General features: G+C 45.3%; 1 protein-coding gene across 17 annotated transcripts in view; it reads left to right on the plus strand.

Moving 5' to 3' along the window:
- Positions 1–18,046, plus strand: part of CADPS (calcium dependent secretion activator) — a 225,469-nt gene that overhangs the window by 99,060 nt on the left and 108,363 nt on the right. For all 17 annotated transcript variants that reach the window (XM_050904397.1, XM_050904395.1, XM_050904394.1 and 14 more), the window contains exons 7-9: positions 10,123–10,234; positions 14,513–14,652; positions 16,720–16,786. In XM_050904397.1, coding sequence (XP_050760354.1) covers positions 10,123–10,234; positions 14,513–14,652; positions 16,720–16,786 — 319 coding nt within the window. The remainder of the gene's footprint in view (positions 1–10,122; positions 10,235–14,512; positions 14,653–16,719; positions 16,787–18,046) is intronic.

An 18,046-nucleotide genomic window follows, 5' to 3' on the forward strand; every position in this document is an offset into this window, starting at 1 on the left:
GAGAGTCTAGACTATGTTGGCACAAAACCAGTATCCTGTATTTTCAGGCAGAGGATTTCTCTCTGCTTTTGCATGGTCTGCACTTGTGAGACACCGAGTTTCTGTAAAGCAGGCAGTGCGTGGCCTTGGTAAGTCAAAATCATAACCAGGCCTTAACTAGCTGCAGGACTCCCCTTTGCAGTTGTCGTTTCTTCCAGGGTGATACGATTTGGTAGAAGTGATTAACCACATCTGAATTAAATAACTGTTCTGTGAAATGAGCAGCTCTGTGGCTGGTTCAGTGGAGCATCTTTGGCCAAAGGAAACTTTGATTAGCATATGTGTAGCATTGTAGTCACCTTATACAAGAAGTGGTAATAACTGCAGCTAGTAAATGCACACAGACCCATTTCCTGAATGAAACTCTGACTCGTATTGTATCCAAAGCAGATATACTGATGAAGCACATACAGTAGGCAGCCCTTGTAAAAGCAATTATTCTTTCAGTTCAGACCTCCCAGTAAAAGGTTGCTGGGCTTACATTTTCATTTCCTCCTGCTGAGCTTTTCTCCTCTAATTATAATATCATAGTATTAAGTGAGAGCACAGGGCATTTGAAAGGAGTCGTCATTTAAATCCCACTAAGTAATCACGCTACTTATTTTTGCTGTTAATACCCCGAAGATTGCGGTGAATAGCATTGCCATAAATTCTCATCCAAACCAGCCACGGGATTCCTGCAGTAAAGCACAGCCTGGGGTGAAGCAGGCTGGGAGGAGTGTGTGGTCCTGGGCACAGGAGGTGAGGCTGGGCTGGGTACAGGCATGGCAGAGGGACATCTCTGGGGCAGGAATGCCATCTCGTGGCCGTAAATAGCTATTATGTGATTAAATCCACCTCCCTTCCCTTCTTACAACTTCCCCATAACGCTTCCCCTGTGTATCAGCTATGCTTAGGAAACACTTCATGCTGAAATCAAGCTCTGCTTTTTCTGTGTAGCAAAGATCATCCTTTTTTGGGTTCCTAAAGCTGTGCCGTCAGCCTCAGCAGCTCCTCTTGGCTGCGGTGCCCTGGCAGCCAAGTGACATGGTGCTGGCACGGGAACGGGGTCTGCGGGGACTGTGTGTGAGCCACAAGCAGATCAAGAGCAGACCTTCACAGGCTTTGCTTTGCTGCAGTCTCCGTCAGCTTTACCCTATTCCTTCTGCACCTTGCACACTCAGACGCAGATGTGATGCTCTCCTAGACATATTTCTCTCTCAGCCGGCAGTCGTAGTGTTGCCGTAGCCAGTTTGAGGATGTGGGAGTTGCAGCTCCTGGAAGGAGAGATGGTGCCTTTTATCAGCTGTCTGGTACTGCTGGCTGCATGATGTTAAGCAAGATGGTGTCTGTGTGCATGACACTTACATTGTGTCTCAGAGCCATGGGAACAAAAAAAGGACAGTCCATGAAATGCTGGAGGTTGGAAGGCATCCTTAGCTGCTGCTAGGAGGAGCCCAGACCTTAGGGACGTTCTGTCTCTGCTCACCTTTTGGATAACACCATAGTGCTTTCTGCAGCGGTGTTTCTGGGTAAATGAACATCCTTTTTGTAAGCAAAAGAATTACTAATTTTTTTTATTTTTTTTTTTTTTAGCAGAGGGAGGGTTATATGCTCAGCAGGAATTAGGATGTCACGGGAAACGATGGATTCACTCAGAGAGCCCTTGGGTTATCCCATCAGAGCAGACGTCAGTGCTCTGTGCAGAGACATGGCCTCACTCAGCGTTATGTAGCTCCAGGGGAAGGCAGGTACAGCCATCGCTGCTGGCCAGTGCGTGCGGGGATGCTGACTTGTTGATCACCTGCACAGTAGCTGCATCAGTGAAAGCAAGTTTTACCATCGTTATAAAGTTTGTGCGGGAAAGTCTAGGAGGAATCAAATCTGTTTGTGCTGTCACTCCCACTTCAGCTCAGCTTCTTCCGAGGGGATGGGACTGAAAGGCTGTTCTGTCAGCAGAAAGGGAGGAGAGGAAGCAAATGTGAACAAAAATAGGCCGCGTTGTCAATCTGTGTCTGATGACTTTGGGTATCCTGTTCTGAAGGTGAGTAAACACATCGAACTTTTACCGTGGGAGGAATCCCAGAGGAGGCTCAGCAGCTCTTGGGAATCAAGCCATGTTACAGATGCAAACCGTTCTCAATCCATTTCTACAGGCAGAGTGGAAAGGTACCTTTCTTAGCACCTGAATTGTATTTCTTAGCCCAGGACATTTTCGCATGAGCATAAATATAGAAGGTTCTCTGGATCTATATATATTCTTTGAGATTTTCATTTCAGGTCTTTGTTGTGCACCTGCAGCAGTCACCTCCAGCACCCCTCTTTAGCAGTGGAAAGACAGGGCCGCTTTTAGGGCAGGCTTCATTTCATCTGCTTGCTGCCTCTAAATTGGGATGAGGCAAATTAAGGCCTAACTCCACTGACCGTTAATTAGATCTGTTCTTTTTACAATAGCAGGAGCCCAAGGCAGGTGACATGGGCATATGTACATGGTAGTCTCCTAAATTTGTGTTTTTCCACAGTTGTGATCAGTCTTGTGTCTCAGCATCCTCTCCTGATAGCTAAAGATCAAATCCTTTCCTCAGAGCCATAGTTCCATTTGAGGCCCTCTGCAGCATGTGAAATCCAAACTCAGTCCCACAAAAAACCACCAAATGGATTAAATGACTTGCTTTTTTGCCGGTGGATGGCTGCTGCTGGTGGGAGGAACTGACACCTCCTGTACTTCATCCACAGCGTGAAGCACTCGCTGAACGCTGCAGAGCAGGGCAGCACGCGCTTTCTTCTTTGTTTGGTGTCTTTACTCAGCATCTTATTTTGTTTCTGACTAAATCATTTTTTATCTTTCAATAATGATATCTCTTGAGATGGTGTGTCGCCCACTGGGTTATGTTTCTTAGAAGAACTCAGCTGACCCCAGTCGAGGTTTGTAGTCCTACTGCAGTAAGTCGCAAACCAGTTTGTGGGTTTTCAAATCCCAAAGACACAAACCAAAACCTATTATCCGTTGCCATTACCCGCAAGAGTTGCAGAAAACACATTATTTTCCTGAAGGCTTTGGGATGCCCTACTTCTTTTTGTTACGGCTTTGTGACCCAGCTGGTGCAGGTGTGAGCACTGGCCTCTGCCACGTGTCATGGACACGTCGGTGCTGTCACATCCCCTGCCAGTTCAGTGCCTCACCAACACTGCTCCCAAAGAGGAGCGAGCTGTCTGCTCTCCCAACGCCTGCTTGTGAAGGGCTCAGCACATGGGCAGTGTTGTCTCATTTATGTTGTTCCTAGAAGTTCACAAATACCCATTTCTGAAAATGAAACGAGCATTCTCATCCCGGTGGAATTAATGCCATCCCTGCATCAGGTTTTGCTGTTGAGCTGAGTAAGTCTGTGTGTGCTCCATTATAATGAACTGCAGCCTCAGAGTATGGGCCAGGGAAGCTCAGAAAGATCACCGATAACCATAATCTTTGTCATCGACCTCTATTTCATGTTTTTGAATGGCTGGTATGTGTAAAGCATTAGAGAAAGCTTAACAAAAAGCTTTCCTGTGTGCTTCTTTGCATACAGTTAACTGTTAAACACGTTTAAAAACTGTTTATTTTCCTCCTTGCTTGTATATCTAGAAATATGTAAAAAAGAAACACACTTTAGTGTTATATTAGAGGAAAAGGTGTACTACTCCATCAGCTGCATGAAGGTAGGTTAGCTCAGTGCCTGGTGTGCTTCTTCTCTAACTTTGTTTTTCCCAGTGCTCAAGCTTTGGGCATACATGATTTATGGCCCAAGATTTAAGGCTGTTTGCTGGAAAGGTCTCTTCTGGGAGGGGAGGAGTGGACTGAAGAAAGAAAACCATCATTTGTTAGGCAGAATATCTGAAAGAACTAAATCAAGACTGTACATAGCATTTCAGTCTCCCAGCGATGAAGGGGGATTGGACCTCTCCATCCTCAGGGCGGGATCCGGCTCCAGCAGGCACCACGGCTGGGCACTGTGGTAAGCCGAGAAACCAAGACTGGATTAAGAGCATCACACCACACAAGGTGAAGCAGTGACCCAGCAAAAGGTGACTTTGCTGACATGTGTTTCCTCAAAAAACAGGCAGTGTCTATCAGGCTGCTGCCTGTGCTGCCCTCTTGATGAGCTTCCCTTCACCAGCCGGCTTGCTTTGGAGACCGAACTACGAATACACCAGGAGGGACACAGACACGCTGGTGAGGGTGCCAGGAGAGAAGAGGTGAGGGATGTGGATGAAGAGAAGCGCACGAAGCGCAACGCTTTCCTGCCTGCACTGGCAGCACACGAGGGAGGCAGCCAGACCGGCCGGTCATTGCGTTCGCACCAGATCCCATTCTGGCAGCAGAGGACAGCAAGTGAGGTTAAGCTGGCCTTGCAAATTTTGTCCCAGACGTGGTGACATATATTAAAGGCCTTTCAGATGGACCTCCCTGCCTCTATACGCAACCAGCTGGCTGCTGCAGGAAGGCGGGAGGCGCTTGGGGCTGGTTTAGGCAGCTGCACGCCGTGTTCTGCATTCCCAAGGACGTGCTCCTGGCCTGGGAGGGGACAGGCATTGCTGCTGATTTCATTACATTTGAAAAACGATACTGAGCAGGTGGCTCAATAAACTAGTGCAAATCTGACCAACATGCAGGAATATTATTCTGCAAGGCTTTTTTACTTAAGCGGTAAACTTGTGGGAACAAGGCAGAAGGGCAGCATCTCCCGCAGAGAGGTGCCGTGTCCCAGGGTACTGCTGTGTACTTTGAGTGTAATGCACACCTGGAGTGAACCCACCGAGGGAAGAGCGTAGCTCTCCTTTAATACACTTTTTTACTTTTATTTTCTGATTTTTTCACGTTTATTCAATGTAAGCTGGCAAGCAAACCCATTTCAATAAATATATCTGGAGAGGGAGAAGAGGTGTCCTCTGGCAGTTTTGAAGCCCATGAGAACCGGTCATAGATCATGTTTAAATGTCGGCCCCACTGAAAGTACATCTCTCTCCAGCTGCTCCCATGTTAGCCTACTGACAGGCCGAGCTGGTTAGCAGGGCTGATTCATGGCCCAGCAATATAATTCAGTTGCGCTTGTTCATTATTTATAGAAATCACAAGCATCAATGTTCTGGCTAGATTGAGTTACAAGAGCAATGATGGAAGAAGGGTTACTGTTTCAAATTAGGCAGGGGCTAAGCAGGCTTGCTGGAGACCACAGTACAGGAATGAAAGAATTTAATGCATTCTCCTGGGTATTAACATGTATGTTCACTTTTGGGAGGGTCATGGGTGCTAAAATTTCCTTTAGAGGAACTTATACAGTAGAGGTGAATAGAAATGATTAAGTCAATGTCTCTCAAGGACAGCTGAGAAAATCGTAGATTAGGCCACGTAAGTGGGATATCGTGGAGAAAAGCAGACGGAGTCAGAGACCCTGCTGCCTGGTTTCATGAGATACGTGAGTGCAGTCAGGACAAGGACACTTGCAGGGTTTTGCTCAGGCCTTATTCATATCCCAAATAGTTTTTTAATCACATGCTGTAACATAGCCGTGCCATGGCATTTGAATGATTTTGTCTTTTTGGCTACGTAGTAATTTAACTTTATAATTGCTGTGTCTGCATTTTGGTAGCACTCAGAGGCTACAGCCAAAGATCAGAATGTAAAGCACTTCACATCCATAGGATGAAGACAGTTGTTTCTGCAGTGACCTTATGTCAGGAAAGGGTAAGAGCTTGGTACAGCAGCAAGGTTAGGAGCCTATGTGGTCTTACTTATTTTGTCCATAAGTTGGGAAGGGCTGAGTAGCATCAACCTGAAGGTTTGCCAGAAGATCACCAGTGTGTTCTGGTGGCAGCAGCTGGCAGCAGCTTGGTCTGAGCAGCCTGGCACCTGCATCAGCAATGGCATCACTTTCCCTCCGTGTGCCAGTAAGGACAGTGCCTGTGAGAGCTCCCAAACACTCCTGAAATCAGACAGGTAAGCCCATCCTTCAAGTGCTCCACCTTAGACGAGCCCATGGAGGTAGTGGGGGACAAGGCTGACCTTTGTCCCATGTCCACTCACGCCCTGTGGATATGTGTCATTTTATGTTTCATTCAGAAAAAAATCTCAGCGCTTTAGGCTGCTTGGTTAGTAACTGTGATGGCACCTCTAGGTGAATCTGTAGACACAAAGTCTACAGTGATGATCTACTTGTTTTGCTTGTAAAAGGTGAAACAAGGGCCAGCATTTGTCAAGTTAGCACATGGGGCATATCTCATCTTCTGGCTCTTTGCAGCCAGAAGAGTTTAGCTACTCATCCTAAGTTTGATGCCTACCTAGAAACCCTGGAGACACAAGTAGATCCTAGTGATATCACTGGAACAGCAGAGATGCCATAAATAGGGTGATAATTCTAGCAAAGTCCCTATGCACGGCAGCATTTCTTGGTCAGCTCCAGGCTTTGGGAGACACTGGGCAATAAGAAATGCTGGGCTGAAGTTTCAGGTGGGATTCAGATAGTTAATATGGTCCTAAATGAGAAAGTATTGTCAGAATTTTTCTGCTTGCATACTTCTTTTCTGTGGCATGTGTGTATATATGTGTGTGTGTGTGTGTATATGTGTGTATATATGTGTATATCCTGTTTTGGCCAGAATGACGTTATTTGTCCTCGTTTGCAGATGTGTTATTGCTTTGAAGTGTCAGCATGAGCTCTGTGATATGGGGACAAGATAGCATGGCTACTTCACAAGAAGATTTGTCCAGAACTCGTCCCAAGGCACTTTCCCAACAAATAAACTCTTGCAGTGATAACCTGCTTAATTATTAAATACGGAAATGAAACCATTACATTGTTAGTCCCTCAGAAGATCCTAATACCTAACTACTGTCCAGAGCTAATTTTCTGAACAATAACTTAATACACAGCACAGATAAACTGCGTACTTAGATTGAATACAAATGATGTTTCAGTGACATGAATTATGGCCTTATGCTGAGCATCACTATGGCAACTAATGACATCACCGCAGGCTTCAACCTGCACAAAACCCAACTTCTGAGAGTCTCTATTTGTTGGCGTGGATCTTTTCAGGGCTTTTGGGGGTATGAATATGTAAGCACCACAGTGTTGTCAAGGGTTTGCTATGTATGTTTACTGTCATTTGAAACATTTATTCCCTTTGTCGTTAATGGTGTTCTCATGAAGGAAACCTAATGAAAATTACTGTTTGTATTTGGTTAGTAACATTTGTTGATAACATATGGTCTGGGAATGCTTCAGCAAATAAGAGCTTTTTAATAGTAAACAGAGATATGAGTTCTATAAAGCAGATGCTGTCAAAATACACAGCGTAAGGTTGGATATTTTCTTACTTTTGCCTCTTACCCAAACCAAGATTATCTTCCTACTTTCCCTGCTGGTGACAACACAGGTTTTTTAAGAGAGAAAACATAACCTGTGACCTGAATTAGAAAATAAGGTTGTTTCTTGGTTCTTATGCTTAAAACTTTTATTAGGTAGCTGATGGCTCACACATGAAAAAGATATAATATCGAGGATCTACCTGGACTTGTAGTGCTGTAGATAATTTATGCCAAACCTCTGCTCCCTGGCACTGGTGGCAGTTTGATGCATCGTCATAAAAGATGAAATATGTGGAACAGTGACACCGGGAGAGAAAACTTCAGAGCAAAGCTGATGAAGAAACTGAGTTTGTTAGTCAGCTCTGCACTGAACACGGTCATCTGCTAAGCTCAGTTGGACAAGATTTGCTCAGTGGAGAGCAAAGCATAAACCCATACTCCTTGTGCACAGGAAGGAGTAAATTATTTTTCCCGATAACTTTCCAAATGCAAAACCTGCTGTTTGGTATTTATGTTTGAAGAACATCTGGTCGCTGGATGATATGTCATCTGAGCCTTTTCCTGGTCATTTCAAGGGAACTGCCTTTCTTCAGCAGAGGATCTAGTTTGAGGACAGTGTAAAATGAGAAAGTGTCATTAGTAGTGTGAGGGTGAATAGAAGTGGTTAGTGAGATATGGTATCATCTCTCATCTGACTTGCAGTATTCTAGGTTGCAGTGTGTGTTCCATCACATCACTCAAAGGTGTTGCTCATGGCACGCTCTTGGGTTCTTCCAGTTTACAAAAGCACCTTGTCTGTGATTATGCTTCAAGCTTGCTTGTACACTTCGCATGAGTTTTGAAGTGTGATGAATTTTCAGGGTCTCTGGGAACAACATAGAAATCTAGCTCACAATGAATTATTAAAAAAGACAAAGAAAAAGAACAAAAAAGGAAAAGAGCAGTTTTTATCTGCTAGTTTCACTTGGGCCTCTGCATGATTGGATGTTCGGGAGCATCCTCCTTGCAGTGGTGTGCTCTTCCCCAGTCCTCCCTCTGCCCTTCATCTTTGGCTGAGTTGTTCTCTGCTAACAAGGACAAGTGCAGTTTTAGGAGTGCTTTACTTAGCTCTGTCTGGAAGTTTCTGTCTGGCTTTATTTTAATAAGTTTCTAACTTTCTAAGCTGTAGAAACACAGCTTGAAACACAGCTGTGAAGTCTCAAACATAAAAGCATCACGACTTTTTACCCCTTAGTGTAGAAGGTATTTTCTTCTCTTCTCTACTACTTTCAAAATTGTTTAAAGCTTACAAATAGGCATTAGTTCAAATTCCACTTAATTTTTGTTCCGTGACCCTCTTCAGTCTGTACCTGTTTGCCACAGGGGAGCGTTTTCCTGTATCTCAAAAACCTTAGCACAGGTAAGTAATTTGACGTGTTGGTGTGAGTGGCACCACTTGCGGAGGCTCTTCATGAGCCTATTTGAAAAGCCATGGCCCTTAGCATGTTGAACAGACTTGCTGTTTCACGAGTTTCTTTTCCTTACAATCTCTTTAAATCAAAGCTGACTGCTGTGTAAGGTCCAGGTATCTTTAAGAGAACCCCACAAGGATGCTCACCAGCGCAGCTCAGGTGAGCCCTTGCAGATGTCACCAAGCAGCAGCTCCAGCAGCTGGGATGGGAACAGGGCCCAGGAGGAAGGTCCCTGAAACAGAGTGCAGTGAGCTGTGGCCAAACTGGGGCTCTGTCCTCAACGCTTCCCCAGGTGTCCGGGTTGAGAGAGGAAACCTCTAGCACGACAGGGTCGGGCCCATCACCAGACCTCCCTCCGGCAGGGCTGCTGTGGTTCCCACACTCGTGGGGGGAAGGTCAGCTGCGGGCTGGGCTCCCCTTGTAAGATTTGAAATGGCAAGTTTGGCCATAGGTGTTGGCAGACTGTGGCTGGGACCCTGTGCCTGCAGGGCCCCGCATGGAATGAGTTCATGTTCTCTGCACACTCGGGCAGCTTGTGGTCGTAGGAGCTTGGAGATGTCCTCTAGAAACATGCATGTCTAGAGGGTATTTTCGCATACTGTGGGTCATTCGGCCTCCATAGCGCTCCTTTCCAAGCCACGGGACCAGCCAGGGGATGACTCATGGAGTACAAATAGTAGATGGTGGTCTCGGTTCATTGCGTAGTTGGCGAGGTAGCCACTTCCTGGCCACTGCCGTCCCATCCCCAAGGAGCTGGTGTCCTGCTCTGCCGTCCCAGCAAACTAGGATTACTCCAGATGTAACGGCTTGAACTTAAACCTGGGCTAGGTTGGAGGGCTGGGCTGGGACTCAGAAGAGGACCCAGGTTAAATTGGGGTTTCTTCAGAGAAAGCAAACCTCACTATCAGCCTGGAAAGGAGAGGTTAATTAGCCAAGAGAAGAGCAGAGGCATGAGCGATTACAGACGTCCTAGTTGCAGATGTCCTCGATCCTCAACTTCTGTTGTGACTATACAGGCTGTCGCTGCAGGAGACATGTTGTTCTTTCTGAATAAAAAAGTTCTCTTAAATTTGGTTTCATGCTGCTTCCAGATACTCTCTTTTTTTTCCCCAAAGAACCATCATGGGTTTTCCAAACATCTGTCCCCCATTTCCCAAAGAAGATAATTAATGCCCTTGATCATTCAGACAGCCCAGCCACTTCGGCTTGTGTCAGACAGGACATTTTCAGTTAACCATTGCATACCCAAGCAGTAGTGCTGCTAACCTGCCGGTCGAGCTGAACGTCTCTCTGTCCTGATTTTCACAGCTGGGGCACCCAAGGAGACTTCACGACAACACACGCGCTTCCTGCAGTGAAGGTGAAGCTGTTCACGGAGAGCACGGGAGTGCTGGCTCTGGAGGACAAAGAGCTTGGGAGGGTAAGGAGATTTTGAGTTTAATAACGTTTCCTTCTGGCCCTGCTTTTCTGGAGAAATCTCTCCTGTACGGAAATATCTTAGGAGCACAACATGCTCTGCTTTTTTGCCAAGCTTCAGGAGGGGGGAAAAAAGCAAGCTCTCCACTGCTGGAAAGGAGTGCATCTTGCATGCTGTCTTTGTTGTGAGTTTTTAATGGCAGCATTTCAGCTGGCTGTGCCTGCACTGAGCAAAGGCAGAGGATCTTGTGTGCGATATTGGCAGTCCGGAAAGCCTTAGAAGTTGCTTACGGAAATGGACATTCCTGAGGCAGAAAAGAGGATTATGCTGAAGCAAAAAGAGAGGATTTAAGTTTGGCAAGAGAGTGTTAAGCTGCTCTCATATCTGCTGAGCAGCCGGTGCACGGTTTGAACATTTGAAAGCACTGACTGCAGTACTCACTGCAAAGGGCTTGAAATCCCGGCTTCCCCTGGGGATTGTGGCTGAACTGGTGGCTTCAGTGTGGCTGGACTGGGGAGTGAGACATGGGGGTTCATTGCCCCCATCAATGATGTTAATAGCAAAGAGCTCAGATTCCTGGGGTACTGACCACAGAGCCGACCTTCCCACCCCATCTCTGCCCCTCACCTGTGGTCCCTAAAGTAGCACCTTGGGACTGGTGGCCCTCCATCGCTGCAGCCCACAGCTCCAGAATATCTGTGGATGGCACTTTTCTGTGGCTTTGGGACACTTCAGTTATTCTCCATGGATTTTTTTGCAGCTGTATAATTTGTGTTGGCCCCAGGCATAAGTGGTAGCAAACTCCCTGCCATGCCTTCCTCAGCTCTTCCGGGGTGTGAGATCAGCATGGTGAAGACCCCATGAAAATTGATTCAGGGTAAGAGAGGCTGCACCTTACACACAGGCTTGGCACCTCCCATGTCACGGCTCAGCGTGGCCTGAGCGATCTCCAGGAACAGCCTGGGCTCTGTCTGCCCGGCTCTGCAGCACACCTTGCTCTCCACCCTGTCTACATGGCTATGGCCAAGAAAGCCATGGCCAAGAAAGCCACTGATGCTGTGGCAAGCCCAAGTACGGTATTTCCAATTACCGACTAACCTGTTGGGATGTTTCTTGCTAACTCCATGGCTGCTTGTGCCTTGACACAAGAGAGTCTGTGTCCGTACAACAAAGTTTTTCCTAATTAATGTGATTTTGTGTTCATCCTATTCATACAAGTGCCAAATGTTCTTTCAGGTCCTAGTGAGCAGAAGGTATAATTGATTTAATTTCTATCTTTATGGTGAAGAGCGCTGCATGTGATTTTGTCTCATATAATTTATGTTCATTTTAACTATTTGTGTTTTCACATTCATGTAACATCCTTTGTTCTTGCACTTGATAGACAGAAAAGCAAAGCTACCCCTTCTTTTCTCCTCTCAGTCTTCTCTTCAAAGAGAGTCACAGCCCTTTCAGACTTTCCTCATCCACACCTTGATCCTTCCTTTCTCCCTGTCCTCCTCCTTTTTTAACAACGGGGATGACCCCACTAGGCTGCAGTACTCCAGCCGAAGACCTACAGTTGCTTTGCTGCACAGCATCATAATATTTTCAGGATTATTTTCAAAACCTTCTTCTTCAAACAGCGCGGCATTCCTGCCTTTATCCGCTGCAGCATGCTGAGCAGAGCTTTTCACCCAGCTGACCGCAATGCCATTCAGGGCTTTTTCCCCTGAGTGGTTACACTCGGTGTAGACCCGCTTGCTTTGTAAGTCTTGTTTCCACTGGCAGCCATGAGTGGTGCTGACTTTGCTGGTCTCGGGAAGCAATTAGCTGTGCATGTTGTTCTGAGAAAGACGTCAGGCCCCAAAGCAATCCCTCTTGCCCTGAAATGCTGATGAGCCAGCCCCACCAGTGCACTTTAATTCCCAGTCCAGCGGGAAGCCATCCCTCGGCTCTGAGCTTCTGCAGGCTGAAGGACGTGGGCCAGCAGCGGCGAGCGCGGGAAGCCAGGCGGTGATTTCCCCTGGCCCGTGGCCACCAGTGCTTTCAGTCGGCTGAACTTCAAAGGGATGCTCGATGTGCCCGGAGCGGCCGAGAGATGACGCGTGTCTGCTCCGGCTGCATCAGGATTTCTTATTTAATGAAATAATGAAACCAGGAGCGTGTTAAGCCCCTGGTTTAGCTGTTGGAGTGGGCATGAACCTGTCTGCACGGAGAGAGGAGGGAAGCAGGTTTTATACACAAAAACACCCATGCTCAGCCGCCCTTTGAGAAGCAGCTTTGTGCTCTGCCAGGCATGTACAATGCCCACTTTCTATTGCGAGTCTTAAATTGGCAACCGGCCGGCACTCCTCATTTCGCCACTTTTATCGAAAGGAGAGCTGGAAAATGCTCCCAAGCCCTAAACTGCTGGATGGGCAGCTGAAGGCATGGGAATACATCCTGGCCCTATTGAAGCCGGTGGCAAGGCTCCCACGGATTTCAGCCATGCCAAGACTTCATCTACTGAGAGCAAGGAGGGGAAGAGCCATGAATTGTAACAACACTGCGCAAAGTTTATGCGCCTTTTGATGAAAAAGAGTTAGAAATCAAAGTAGAGAGCATCCCAAACACCCTGAGTGGCTGCTGCCTCGCTAAGAGATGCAGTTTAGTGCAAGTCTATGTGCTTGCATGACCTGCCTTGCAGTGGGGGTCCTTGGATACTGCTCAGAGTTTGGGTCCATCCATGTTTCTAACACCCTGCATGGAGGACTCTCTTCTCATCTTCAGGATTTGCTTAAATGTGTTTTTTTCCAAGAGTTATACAGTAAAGACTGGTGTTGCTCAGTTATCTATGTAACTAATAACAGCTTCAGATTCCTGCCAGAGAAAGCATTAGTCTAATTCAATAAAAGAAGTGATAAATAATGTTGATGAATAAGGGTGAAGTCGAGAATCTACTGATGTTAACCTCAGGCTTTGGAGGAGGCAATAAAATAATTTTTAAAATCATTCATCAGAGGGTAATAGCATCAAGGATATTTTGGTTGAAAACAGCCCCTGGGTTGTTGACTCAGCAGTAAAGTTGAAGAGCAGAGGAATACAAGATTATAGTCTAGGCTGGAGTTTGGCAGGAGCACGGACTAAGCATGAGCAAGGAACGAGTGATGGCAGCACAAGTGAATGCTACCATTTGTAAAATAATTTGCTTGCGTAAATGTTAATGGATTTAGAGGAGATTCATCTCACTACAGGACAGTGGAGGCTTGAATGAATTTGTGCCAGGCAAAGTCACCTCTGAGAGTGAAAGCATCAGAAGAGGAATGGGCGTAGGGGGGAGAGGGTTAAGCCACCTCAAAGGACACATATGGAAACACCAGGAGAAGATGGTGGATGTGGTGTAGTTCTGGGAGAATACTCTGTGGCTCGCTGTCTGAGGGAGCTACTCTGCTTTGTAGGGGTAATGGGTGAGTGGGAAAAGCACAGCTATGATCAGGAAAGATTACTCGCCTCTTGGAGCCTTTCAGTTTCTTTGATGAGCCAAGCGCTTCCGTTGGTGTTCATCTGCACAGCTCCACTGCAGTCATTGGTGTTGCACTGATTTACCCAGGCTGGAGACTGTCCCGTCGCTTCCTCGCTGCATGAAATGGAAGCAGAGAGTCCTCCAGCCACTGATGTCATGACATGGGATGCAGATTTTATCTGCTGTTGTAGTGCAGTCAGACACACCAGCCTACCTAAAATGTTGCCTACTGCATCCAGTCTTAACAGTAAGCAAAAAATCAAGCCAGCTTCCCCACAACCTGATAGCAGCAATCGATGAACCATTTTAGGGAGAGCTTTCTGAGCCCTCGAAACAGCCCACCTCACATGGGAAATGTCAGGAAGGCTGGAGGTTGACCAGGTTGTATGAGTCTGAAAGTGGGCGACTGCAGTGGGCACCCTCAGCAAAAAACTTGTTGCTGGTTTGCTAATCACATTAGTCCACCATCACTTCTAGACTGATTTACCTGGACAGTTGCAAGTTTGTTTACCACGATCTTTCCTTAAATGATCGGAACTGATAACGCAGTTTTGTTCTGCACAACCCCGTGAACAATGGCACGGTAGATAGAGGAGCCAAAGAATATATGAACTAATCTCAAAATAATAAGCTATACTTTAAAAAAGCAATGAAAAGCCATCCTCACTGATGTGACTAGAAATTTCCAGACTGACTTTTAGGGCAAAAGTAGCTCATCTGATGTGCTTTTGTTCCCCATTAGAATCCATTTTGTGAATAATTTTTCCCTTTAACATTGTTGATTTTGACATTTGCAGGTTGTTCTCCACCCTACTCCCAATAGCCCAAAGCAATCAGAGTGGCACAAAATGACTGTTTCCAAAAACTGCCCGGATCAAGACCTGAAGATCAAGCTTGCCGTGCGAATGGATAAGCCTCAAAACATGAAGCACTCTGGGTAAACACTTGTCTCGATCTGAACTCAATTTGTTTTGAATGTGCATTAGAAAATTTCTCTTTTTTAAGATTCTGGAAGAAAAACTCTTTTTCTCAAGATCACTGGAGGTCAAAAGAAAGATAAGTATAAAAACAGCATTATTTGAGTCATTTATAATGTACTTTCCATATTCTTAGCATAGTCTTTTTAATGCATATCAGCCAAACAGTTTAAATTTTAAACAGTATTCCTCAGGAAATTGCTAGGTTATTTTTTTTCCTGTAAGGAAATAATAGGTGAACTGCCTGACTCTTTTACTGAGAATGGTATAATTTCCTAAGTTATTTTGTGTTTCCCTGTATTGACTTCTCAGAACCAAAAGGACAGTGCACCTTCCGCTTCAAATAAACTCCAGTGTGATCGTCATTATTTATACAGAGATACACAGCACAATTAAATAGCAGTTACCTGGAGTAGGCAGTTGCCTGGAGTAATGATTTGGAAGGTTAAAAGGGAAACCTCTCCCCTCCAGATGTGAGTGTCAGAGGATCTGGGGCCAGGGGGAACCCTGACCGCCACCCTGGCTTCCACCTTCCTGCCGTGCAATTACAAATTAGATCATCCTTGGGAAGATCTAGCTAACGCCATTGGCAAGGCTTTCCTCTGTTTGTTCTTCAGAGCTGAGGATGTGGTAAAAACCAGAAACTGCCCAGGAAAGTCACTGTTTTGATTTACTCTTTCTCCAGTAAGTTTTTAGTGCTATAAAAGTGACTTCGTTTCATTTTTTTTTTCATAGTGTTTTCTTAGGTTCAATCCATTATTAGATGGTTTGGATCACTCATCTTTTTTTTAATTCCTTCTCCTCCTCCTCCTGTCTTCTCTGCTAATGAGATCAGAGCCAATAGCCACATGTGAAGTTTAATTTTTCCACCACAGTCACAGACACCAAAAGCAAGAAAGGACGGTTCACATGTCGTATTTGTTTCCTTGGCCGCAGCTGATAGCAACAGGGCTGAGCAGTTGTGGCTTTTCTCAGGCTTTCTTCAACTAACGTTTGATTTACAAGATGCTGCTTAAAACTATGTGGTTTATAATACTAGCTTGCTATCAGAACTGAAATTGTCTTTCTGTTGATGTTAGCGGCAATAGCAAAAAGGACAATTATTACCCTATTCTTGAACTAGCCAAGGACTCAGTGCCCACATTAGCATGACTTGGAGTTTTGTGGCTTAAACATTCACCAAGAGTATGCTGGATCTCTTCCGGCATAAGGAACGACTAACATAACAAAAAAAGAATTGTTTTTCTATTTATTGAGCCAAAACTAAAGTAATTATAGTGATACATAAAACATATTAATGCTGAATAATGTCCTTGTGTTTATTATTAGTCTGGTGCTGCCACTATGTTTGCCAGTGTTTGTATTACAGTGTCGCAGTGGCCGCTTCATCACAGAGATTAAATGCTAATTTTGACATTAATTTTCAAAGTTAATTCTTCCTTTGTAGAAAACAGTAAATTCAGTCCTCCTTAGAAATTATTCAGTATGCTTGAATATCTGTAGCCAAGCGATTTCTAGGAATTCATCTTAAGCTGTTCAGCGAAGTGTCCTGGTTTAGTCCCAGTGGATACTGGGATCCCGGGTACTGATTTTGATGTAGTAAGTATCCTTCTGTTTGACAGCTCCCCTCAGCTAAATGGTTTAGTGAAGGCTTAGAGCAACATTTGGCGTCTCTCTCCCCTAATTCTTCCGTTGCAAATGTATTCTTCACCCATCCGACCACGTCATAGCTATTCACTGGCATTAAAGGGCTTCTAAATTCTGAGCAAGTTGTGAAAGACAGAGGAAGAGAGCATTAATACTGTGTAACATTAAGACTCTGGGAGCTTTTTATGTCACTTTCTTTACAGGTTATTTGTTCAGGCTAGGAATAAACACATTCATGAATGCTGCTGAGCTTAAGAGTCTTGTAATTACTCCTGCTTGTGCATTAACTTCAGTTTCTAGCTGTAAAGAAAACATACTGAAAAGCAGGAGAACAACATATAGTCACTTGTGTACTGAATTCACCTGTTCTTTTCTCCTAGGTATTTATGGGCCATTGGTAAAAATGTTTGGAAGAGATGGAAGAAACGATTCTTTGTCCTGGTCCAGGTAACAGATTTAACTAGAAGTGATCTTAAATCACAACATGAAATATTTAAGTCTTTCCTCTGGCCATTTTCAGTGCTGTGTAATTGATGCTGAGCTGTGGTTCTGCGTAGGGTGTCTGTTAAGTCATGGATTTTTTTCTAAACATATACATCTTCTGAAGGATATCCCAGTTGCAGACCTCTAGCCATGAGTTTCCTGATGCACATGAATGCTTGGTGAAGTGGAGAACCAACTTTAGTGAGGAATTAATGAGATGAGGAGGAAGCTCGGTCTGTCTTGGCTGGAGGTACTTGGGTGCAAATGCTCCCTTTTGAGCCTCCAGGTAAAATTTGAAGTCCATTGAAATGTACAGAAGTTTCATCACTGGCTGCATCAGAGTCTTGACATTTATCCTGTCTTCATGTTCATTACTGCCTCTCATTGTCTACAGCTCTCATCGATCATTTTGCGATGTCTTTCTTCCCTTTTCCCTTTTTTCTTTTTTTCACTTTCTGCCCTCCCAGTTTCAGTAGACCTGTATATTTGACCATGGTTAAGAATTTCAAGGAAACAGGCAGAAGACGTCCTCTGTGACCTAAAAGGATCTGGTCAGTACTTGGGGTGTTAGATCCTCCCTCACCTTCTCAAGGGCAGCTGAAACCACTGCATTGGCCATAGAAGTGTGGGGCCCCAGTTTGAGCAGCTCCATCTTCACACCAACCTGATAAAGCCACAGAGTCCTCTTGGGTCCATCTTTCTCTCCCTCCTCTCTGGGTTCCCCAGGGTATGTTGTCTCCAAGTATGAGAAATAAAAGCTTTGTGCAGGTTCCTGTGGTGAAAGCAACACACAGATGCTCTGATGGAATAACATGGGATCCAACTGAGATCTTGTGCCAGCACAGATCCAAAGTGATCAAGTCAGAGGGTGAAATCCTACTGCCAATGATGCAGATGGCAGGTCTGCTGCAGAGGGGCCGGGATTTCTCCCGTGTGTAGGAACAGAGATGGTGTAAACCCGGTGCACCAGGCTTCACATTTGGGATGGAGCATGCTTGTGTGCTGGCTTTCCTGTGCCGGTAAGGAAGTCCACGCAGTCCATCTTCCACCTTACACAGCTGGCTTCTCGGGTCCTAAATCACCCAGTATAAACTGGTTCATTTGTTTTGAGTTAATTATTACTCCAAGTTCAACTGTCTCAGTAGGAAGCTTAATTGCATTCCCCATTTGTCCATCACTGCTGGCCTTCATAGTGCTAAACTATGTGGCAGATGATAAGAAAAT

The sequence above is a fragment of the Gymnogyps californianus genome, chromosome 13 (genome assembly GCF_018139145.2).
Source record: "Gymnogyps californianus isolate 813 chromosome 13, ASM1813914v2, whole genome shotgun sequence".
Taxonomy (NCBI): Eukaryota; Metazoa; Chordata; class Aves; order Accipitriformes; family Cathartidae; genus Gymnogyps; species Gymnogyps californianus.